The sequence below is a fragment of the Theropithecus gelada genome, chromosome 14 (genome assembly GCF_003255815.1).
Source record: "Theropithecus gelada isolate Dixy chromosome 14, Tgel_1.0, whole genome shotgun sequence".
Taxonomy (NCBI): domain Eukaryota; kingdom Metazoa; phylum Chordata; class Mammalia; order Primates; family Cercopithecidae; genus Theropithecus; species Theropithecus gelada.
Genome location: NC_037682.1, coordinates 8,828,893 through 8,838,240, shown reverse-complemented (window position 1 = coordinate 8,838,240; position 9,348 = coordinate 8,828,893). Strand labels below are relative to the sequence as shown.

At 60.1% G+C, this 9,348-nt stretch overlaps 1 protein-coding gene across 1 annotated transcript; it reads right to left on the bottom strand.

The window, feature by feature from the left end:
- Window positions 1–439: 439 nt before the first annotated feature.
- On the bottom strand, window positions 440–7,518 carry AP5B1 (adaptor related protein complex 5 subunit beta 1). The gene is made up of 2 exons (XM_025358321.1): window positions 6,988–7,518; window positions 440–6,888 (listed from the first exon to the last, which is right to left on the bottom strand). The coding sequence occupies exons 1-2, from the start codon at window positions 7,135–7,137 to the stop codon at window positions 4,402–4,404; spliced, it is 2,637 nt and encodes an 878-aa protein (XP_025214106.1). The 5' UTR covers window positions 7,138–7,518; the 3' UTR covers window positions 440–4,401.
- Window positions 7,519–9,348: the final 1,830 nt, after the last annotated feature.

The window sequence follows — 9,348 nt, the reverse complement described above, 5'->3', positions numbered from 1 at the left end:
CAAAAAAAAAAAAAAAAAAAAAAAAAAAAAAATATTGCTTATCTCAAAGCCAGTGCTTGGGCCGAGTGCGGTGGCTCACGACTATTATCCCAACACTTTGGAAGGCCAAGGCGGGCAGATCACCTGAGGTCATGAGTTCAAGACCAGCCTGGCCAATGTGGTGAAACCCCATCTCTACTAAAAATACAAAAATTGGCCGGGCGTGGTGGCGGACACCTGTAATCCCAGTTACTCAGGAGGCTGAGGTGGGAGAATCACTTGAACCCAGAAGGCAGAGGTTGCAGTGAGCCAAGATCACGCCACTGCACTCCTGCCTGGGTGACAAAGTAAGACTCCGTCTCAAACAAACAAACAAACAAAAAACACACAAACAAAAAAAAAAAGTGTTTGTTTTTAAGCTTTTTAGCTGCTACAGAAAAAAAAAACCAAAAAACCCTTGTGCAGTTAGAACATAGTTTATTCATAAGTGGGGGGCAGGGGAGGCAGAGTGTGAAGGGGGGCCCTACATGATTTAACCCTTGCTTGGCATGGCCTTAGGTCCTGTTTACAATTTGGTATCTTATGCCACAGAGTCTGTTCTGTCCATCTCATGATCCCTATTTTGTTCATTCATGCTGGGCAGTTGTGTCTAAACCATAAAGGGATGGGGTATAACAAGTTGCATCTGACCTCCCAGCCTGTCAGGGCCAGGAATTAGGTTTTTTCAGGTCGTCTGTTCAGTCGGTGGGGTTTTAGGATTTTTAGTTTACATAACTAATTTGATAATCCAGGGCATTTGTTACAGCGTATCAAGGTGAGATTATGACTCAGCTATTTAGCACCTCCATGGCAACATGTACTTCCCCAACTGTCATGGCAGAGGAAGAGAGGGCTGGAAAAATGAGCACTGGCAATGACATACTGTGCCCCAAAACTGACCCCCTTCACATTTTTGTTTTTTTTTCTTTTTGAGAGGAGTCTCGCTCTGTCATTCAGGCTGGAATGCAGTGGCCCGATCTCAGTTCACTGCAACCTCCACCTCCCAGGTTCAAGCGATTCTCCTGCCTCAGCCTCCTGAGTAGCTGGGATTATGGGCACGCCACCACGCCCAGCTAATTTTTGTATTTTTAGTAGAGCCGGGTTTCACTATGTTGGCCAGGCTGGTCTCAAACTCCTCACCTCAGGTGATCAACCCGCCTTGGCCTCCGAAAGTGCTGGGATTACAGGCATGAGCCACCCCGCCCAGCCCTTGACCCCCTTCACATTTCATTAGCCAGAGCTGGACTTGTGGCCAGACCTGCCTTGAAGGAGGCAAGGAAAGGTATGTGAACATGAGCAACATCCACACAGGTGGACAAAGTGACCCATGTGACTTTGGTTCCCTCTCTTTAGGAAGAATTTTTGGATGTACTTGGGACAGTTACAGGCATGCTGCTATTGCCATGATCTTCGGGAAGCTGAAGTGATGAGCAGCAGTGTGTGATTCTGAGAACACAGAGGGCTGGGGTCTAGAAGCTATCTCAGGTGGGCTCACTCAGTACCATCCTCCCTCTTGGTGCCTCCCTAGGAATGCTGAGAAGATGCAAAACCAAAAGCTTTTACTCCAACATTGCTTAGCCAAGCTAAACACATGCATTCCCTATGATTTAACAATTCTGCTCCTAGTATGTATCACAGAGAAATTGTCCCATGGGTCCATAAGGGCATATAAGAACGGCCATTGCAGCACAGTTCTGGTTGGGGTCGGGGGAGCTGAAGGTCATGTGGTGTCCACCACTGGAGGAATGGATGGATAAAATGGGATGGATGCACAGGTGGGCAGATGGGTGAAAGGATGGTCAGTCCTCACGTGGACTAGTTACCTTACTCTTAGGCTAACAATTAGCATCTCCAGGCAAAAAGAAAACGTTTCTGGATTCCCTTGCCACTGGAGTTCTGTGGAAGAGAGAAATGGAGTCCACTAATGAGATGCCCTTTGAAGGATATGGATGGAGGAAACAGGGCCAAGCAAGTTTGCCCTGCGGGCCCAGCCTTGGGGATATTCAGTCCTTCTGCAGCAGCATCAAGCTTCTGGCTTTGTGGGTGTCAGGAGGCAGGAGTGGCAGTTGCACCCCAAGTCCCAGGGCCCAAGCACAGCTTCCGGGGTGCTTAGAGGGGGTGGATGGCAGGCAGGACAGTATGTTCTGATCGCAGCTCCAGTGGGAGCCTCCTGGAGGCGACTTCTCCAGCCTTCCCATGTACTTTGTTAAGTACCCTGATTCCCTTAAATTCCCTTCTGCCAAAAACAGCTGGAGAAGTTTCTGTTTCCTGAAACTGACCCCTTCCTGATTGGGAAATGACTTGCCAAGGTGACAAAGCAAGTTACTGTCACATCTCAAATTTGAGACAGGCCTCCTGACTCTATCTACCTATTAACAGTCTCACTGTCCCAGGCCGGTTTTTTGTTTTTTGGGTTTTTTTTTTTTTTTTTTTGAGACAAAGCCTCGCTGCCACCCAGGCTGGAGTGCAGTGGCGTGATCTTGGCTCACTGCAACTTCCGCCTCCCGGGTTCAAGCCATTCCCCTGCCTCACCCTCCCAAGTAGCTGGAATTATAGGTGCCCACCACCATGCCCGGCTGATTTTTGTATTTTTATTAGAGACAGGGTTTCGCCATGTTGGCCAGATTGATCTCGAACTCCTGGCCTCAGGTGATCCACTCACCTCAGCCTCTCAAAGTGCTGAGATTACAGGCATGAGCCACCACACCCAGCTCAGGCCCGTCTTTCCTCTCCTAGCCTGCCCCAGTCAGAAGGATCAGGAGGGGTAAAGCTGGCCCATGGGGAACCTGTGGCTGGGAGCCCATGAGGCGGGAGGGGCAGCAGAAGGTGGCAGAGAGGGTTGGACCTCTGTGACCCTGGCTGTCTGCTCTGATGGCATGGTAATGGAAACCTGCTACCAGATGACAAAACACTATTACCAAACAGCTGGGTGACCTTAGGAAAATCACTCAACCGCTCCTGCCTACAGATTTCCTCACCTGCGGGGCCCTGCAGAGCTGTTGCAAGGATGAAATGAGGCAACGTACATGTGCCTGGCAGCAGAGCTGACCCCACACAGCTCAATCCTCAGTGTTTGCATGTTTGGGGAAAAACAACTAGAGGAACTAGTTCTTCTTACCTGGGAAGATTCCTAAGCACAAATTAGATTTCTTAGGGGCTGAGATTAGAAAAAGCTTAGTCTCAGCTCCTAGACCTTATTAGCAGGCCCTTCCTAGAGCTGGCTCTAATCAGCATAGCTTGGGAAGCTCTCTTCCTGGGGAAGAAACCACCTAGCCACTGCAGCCTTTCTGTTTCTGGCTTAGGTCCACTGGCCTGCCTGGCGTGAGCTCCCTGGGGCAGGGAGCCTGCAAACCTTGGGAGTGGAGAAGCGCTGGCTTGGCCGGGTGTGGTGGCTCACACCAGTAATCCCAACACTTGGGTGAGGCTGAGGCAGGAGAGTCGCTTAAGCCCAGGAGTTCGAGACCAGCCTAGGAAACGGGGAGATCCTATCTGCAAACAATACAGTGGTGACTCACACCTGTAGTCCCAGCTACTCAGGAGGCCAGCTGAGATGGGAGGATCACCTGAGCCTGGGAGGCAGAGGCTGCAATGATCCCTAATCGCACCACTGCACTCCAGAGCCAGAGTGAGATCCTATCTTTAACCTCCCCCAAAAACAAAGAAAGAAAAGTACTGTCTAATAGGTCAGGAGGTCCACACTAGCTCCAGCCTGCTTCCTAAATCACTGGGCGGCCTTGGGCAAGGCCAGACCCTCTCTGGGAAGCAGAAAGGAGATTTTCCCCCTGCCTCCTGGGCAGGGATTGTGGAGAACGCTAGTGCGTCTGGGTGAGAAGGCACTCTGCAGCTCTGCAGTGCTGGGTTCTGTCTGGAAGCCTTCTCAGGGCCTATGACCCTGCTACGGTTTGAATGTTTGTCCCCTCCCACACTCATGTTGAAATGTAATTGCCACTGTAACAGTGTAAGATTAGACCCTAAGAGGTGGTCAGGCCACGAGGACTCTGCCCTCCTGTGTGAACTCAGGCTGTTATCTTGGGAGTGGGTTCCCTCTCCCCTCACTCCTGCCATTCTGTCCAATGTCATGGGATGATGCAGAAGGGTCCTCACTGGGCTCCGGGCCCTCAACTGTGGACTTCCCAGCCTCCAGAGCTCTGAGCCAATACATTCCTGTTTATTATAACTTACCCAGTCTCAGATATCTTGCTAAAGTAGCAAAAACAGACTAGGACAGACCCTCACCCCCATGAGCCTGCTCCCAACCGGGGCCCAAAAGAAAACAAGCCAGCGAGGGCACTGGGGAATGCACGGTTTTGGGGAAAGAGCTACAGGAATGTGCCTTGGCCCCCACAAGGGCCACAGTCCTGCCCCCACCTGGTCTCCCGGGGCTCAGAGAGCAGCCGCCAGCCCACGGAGGTAGTCCCCCGCCAGGGGCAGCACAGCCCAGTCATCAGTCCGCAGGGCCACAGGCACTCCGTCTGCCAGGGCCGCCTCTAGCCGCAGCAGCAGCTTTGAGTTCGGGGGCAGGTGGATCGCTACATAGTAGCTGGTAGGGGGCTGAGCCACCACCACGAAAGGCTCCAGGTGGTGGGACACCAAGCCCTCCAGGCCCTGTGGCCCAAGTGGACACCACACACAACTCTCGGCACCCTCTGGCAGGCAGGAATCCCAGAGCTCCTCAAAGAAACCCAGCCCAGCACCCTCTGGGGGCTTCGGGAAAGGCAGAAAGAGGTCGGCAAAGTTGACGAACAGGGGTGGCAAGTGGGCATGGCACGTGAGACCAGTGGATGTGGTGTAAAGGGCATGGACATCCAGCCGTGCGGGGGCCGGGCATCGGGGCTGCAGCGGCAGGAGCAGAGGGCGGGCAGGGCGACCAGGACACAGGCAGGGCACATGGACAGCCTCCAGGGGTGCATATAGCTGCCCTTCTACACGGAAGCGCAGCTCCAGAGAGTAGATGGGCTCCAGCGCCTCCGGCTGGAGCTTCAGCACTGGGAGTGGGCCCTTGACCCCATGGGACCCCACGCTCAGCCGTACCAGGGCCGGGGCCTCCTGCACCATCAGTGCTGCCACAAAGCCCTGGTTCTCGGCCACCAGTGAAGAGGCCAGTGCAGGTGGGGCAAGCGAGGGGCCCAGGGCCACCCCCAACTTGGGTCCAGCCAGGTGTGCCAGGAGGATATAGTAGAGACGGGCATGGTCACGCCCATCAGGGTCCTCCAGCTGCCTGGCCAGCACCTGCAGCAAGTCAACCAGGCCACCCCTCACCCCTGCCCGCAGCAGCGCCCGGCAGACCCGCAGTAGGCCCTGCTGTAGGTCCCAGTTCATGCAGTGGGCAGCTGCGGCCTGTAGAAAGTTGAGAGTAGCACTCTGGGCATCTCCATCTGCCACCTTTGCCAGCATTTTCAGGTGCCAGCAGAGAGCTTCATCCCTGCCCGGCCTGGACACCACCTCCTGCCGCAACACCACCTTCAGGGGCTCCCTCAGCTCAGAGTCCACCTGATCCAAGAAGTCCACAAAGTGGGAAGCCAGCATGGGCCGGACTCGGTATAGCTGGGCCAGTCCGTGGATCAAGGGGGTCAGCACTGTAGGTTGCCCAGCCAGGCAGCGGGTCACCAGATATGAGGCCTGGAAGCAGACAGTGGCCAAGGCCCGGGGGCCCTCATCCAGGGCTGCCCGCTGCCGCAAGCCAGCCAGCAGCTCTTCCAGGTAGTGCCGTGGGCTTGGAAGCTGGCCTTTCTCCTCTTCTTCATCCTCAGCACAGAGCAGACATAGCAAATGCAGGCGGGCTAGGAGAGCCATCGGGTCATGCAGGAGACTGGGCAGGAGACCACGGCATAGCTGAGGCCCTAGCAGCAGTGGGGCAGCCTCCTCACCTTCGGGGCCCAGCGGCCAGTTCTCAGGGAAGCTCAGGAGGCAGTGCAGGTAAAAGAGATGGGTGGGCGGAGGCAGAGCAGGGTGCTGGGCAGCCAAGGTGAGCCGGCGGAGCAGCAGCGCTTCATCCTGGGCTGTGAACAGGGCCTCACCAAAGGCCGCCTTGAGGGCAAGCACCGCGTGCAGCAGTGTCAGCTGTGCTGTGCCTAGCAGCCGTACCAGCTGCGGCTTGAAGAGTGCGGGTGGCTGTCCCTGCAGACCCCGCAGGGCCCAGCCCAGCAGCCACAGGAGCTGGGCCTGGGCCACAGGAGTGAGCAGATAGGAGGTGTCCAGAAGCTGGATCACCGCAGCCCGCAGCTCCCGCGCCTCCTCAGGGCTGTGCTCTCGTGCTGTAAGACTACGCTCCCCCTCTCCCTCCTCAGCTGCCGGCCAGCTGGGTGCTTGGGGCTGAAGGCGTCCATCGCCCTCCTCCACTAGTGTCCAATCCCAGGGACCACCCCCAGTTGGGGAGACCTTATCCGTGAGCAGTCCCCCTAGGCCAGCCCCAACCCGGGACTGGAGCACCAAGGTGTTGCGCAAAGCAAGGGCCAGCAGCAGGCTGAGCGGCTGGACGGGGCCTTCCTGCCCCAGCAGGCCCCGTAGCAGCCCCAGGGAGCCCCCCAGCAGCCCGGGCTTGCAGCTCTCTAGCTCTCGCAGGCACTCGCAGGCGGTGGCCTGCAAGGGGCGCTGTTCCGAGGCGGGGACAAAGCCTCGCCCCAGATCGCTGCCTGCGGCCAGGCCGAGCAGTAGGGGCAGGAGCCGGCAGGAGGCGCCCGAGGTGGGGCCCAGCGCGCCGCCCGCCGCCAGGGCTGTGGTGGCCGCCAGCAGCAGGGGCCGACGGAGAGCTGAGGGCCGCGGGGGTAGGAGGACCAAGGTGTCCAACAAGGAGGTGGCGGCCACCTCGGCCGCAGAGACGTCGGGCCACAGCTGGGCAGGGTACTCCAAGCTCAGGGCCAGCAGGGAAACCTGGATAGGGGATTAGGAGGCAATCACGAAGAGGAGGTTCAGGACGCGGCGGGCTGGGGTGACTCTGCGGGCAGGGGCAGGGGACGCGTGGGGGCCTACCTTGGTCTGCTCGCTCAGCTTCTCACTCCTCAGGTCGCCCAGCAGGTCGCGACCCAAATCCTCCCCCTCGGCACCTGCCATGAAGGCGGACGGGCTGGCCCGGAAGGCCCCCAAGCGCTGGGCCCAGGCGTCCCGGCTCAGGGGCCCCATCGTGAGGTGCGCGGGCCCCTGCGCAGGGAGAGGGACCCTCAGGCCGCAGCCACCAGGAGCGCGGGCCCGCCGCCGACCCCGAGGGGCTACGGTCACTCCCGGCCGCCGCGCAGATGCCGACGGGACCCGCGCCCGGCTCCCACGGTGACACCAGGGCTCTCAGGGCCGACGCCGGGGCCCCCGCGGGACGGGACAGGAGCAGGGCGAGGGAGGGTGCGTGCCGAGAGCTCGTTAGGCCGCCGCCCTCCAGCCCGCGGCCCGCACCGAAACCACAGCGCCACCCCGGCCCCCGGCGCCCGCGGTAACGGGCCGCGCTCGCCGCCTGACTCAGCCGCCGCGGGCGCTCAGGCCGGCCGGCTCCTTCCGGGCTGGCGGCGCGGGGCGGGGCGCAGCGCGGGGGCGGCCAAGGCCGGGCAGGGTGGGGTGGGGCGGGGCGTAACGGGGCCACCGCCTCCCGCAGGTGCCGACTCGCCGGTTTCGCGGGGGCTGACTAACTGTCCCGCCGTGTAGGCCCCCTTCCCCGAAACCGCCTCAGGCCCAGGCAGGAAAGGCGGAGGGGAGTGGGTAGGGGCGGCGGAGCGGGGTGGGCCTGGGCCCCCGATGCCGGGTCCCGCGGCGCAGGGCTGCGATCCCGCGGCCCTCGGCGGACAGCGGCCCGGCCCCACCAGCGCCCGCCAAGCCGCGCAGGGCGGCGGCCAGCGCGCCCCCCGCCGGCGCCCGGGCGCACCGCACCCTGCGCCAGATGCGCGGCCCCGGGGGGCGTGGGTGCGGGTCCTGGGGCTCCCGGAGTGGCCGCTGGGGGTGAGCAAGCTGCGGTCGCAGGGCGCCCGCAGGAAGAGCGCCCCAGCTGAACCGGTCCGGCGGGCGCCGCAGGGCTTGGCTTCGCTTCCCTGACGCCTGCCTGGGCCCCCCGCCCGCTCGGCTTGGGGGCGAGGAGCCGGCGCCGCGGTTGCGGCCCGCCAGGAGCTGCTGACCTTTGTTTGCCCGAGGCCGCGCTGGCGGCCCGCAGGGGTCGTGACGGCGACGGTGGGGCAGGGCCCTAAGTCGAAAACAACGGGATCCATACTCGGGAAGTGCGGGCTGTCAGGGCCTGGCCGGTCACGGGGCTCGAGGCATGCCTAGCGATGGGGAAAACAGGCCCGGGAGGAGGGCGGCCTTGCCAACCGAGACCTGGGGCCAAGCAGGGCCGGAACTCAGCACTCTCGACTTCAGTGGGCTGGATTCTGGCTGTTTGGGGGCATTCGGGGGTCTGGGCCGCCGCCTCTCCTAGGCCAGAGGCCCAGGTTACAGGGTGCCCCACAGACCACCGGTTTTCCAGGGCACAGAACCGCCGGCGCCCAAACCCCACCACCCACCTCTAGCTCTAATTAGCCGCTTTGAAGATGAAACAGGCCTGAGCCCCCATGCAAGCCACTGCCAACTGGCCTCTCCCTACCCCATCCTACTCCAGATGGGAGGTGGTGGAGAGTTGAGGGGTGGAGAGTGCCAAAAAGGAGGCTGTCTGGGTGCCCTTGGGGATGGAGAGATAGGGACCCACCCGGAGGGACAGGTCCAGCCAGAAGGCCCGGTCCCGGCTCCTCTAGGCCCTGGCTCCACAGTTGACTCACAGGCGGCAGCCCCAAACCACTTCCCTCTAGGTGCCTCAGTTTCCCCATCTATAAAATGTGAGTGATAACTCCCACCCAAGAGGCTGTGGGGTGAGGCAGCCTGGCTAATTAAACCCAAGATGAAAGAGGGCAGGATGAGAGCAGCCCTGGGGAGGGGAGGCAGCCTGCAGTAGGAGCCAGTCTGGTTTCCCTGTCTGAGCCCAGAGGGTGCTGGTAACTGCACATCCCCGGCCCTCACCACCCTCACGGTGAGGCAGGAATGATTATTAAACCCCTCGCAGAGTTGAGGAGACAGGCTTCCAAGGGTCAGGAGGCCTGACACTGGCTCTGGCCCCGGCTCAGCCTCTGACAGCGTGGCCTCTGCACACCTCCTGCCTGAGTGTTGGCTCCTTGAGGCTGAGGGTCTGGAGGGAGGGAACCCACTTGTGGTCTCCAATGCTGCAATGGACGAATCTGCATGGACTTACTGAGGCTCACAGCAACCCAAGTACCGAGGGTGGGTACCAGATGAGGAAAGGGAAGCCCACAGAGGTGCGGTCACTCAGTCACAGAGCCCCTCAGAGGTGGAGCCTCGCCTTTCACAAACAGCCCCTTGTTGCATCTG

Coding starts and splice junctions, on each gene's coding strand:
- AP5B1 (XM_025358321.1), bottom strand. CDS start 7,137: ATGGGGCCCCTGAGCCGGGACGCCTGGGCCCAGCGCTTGGGGGCCTTC. Junction 6,889..6,987: donor AGCTGAGCGAGCAGACCAAG/GTAGGCCCCCAC, acceptor TCCCCTATCCAG/GTTTCCCTGCTGGCCCTGAG.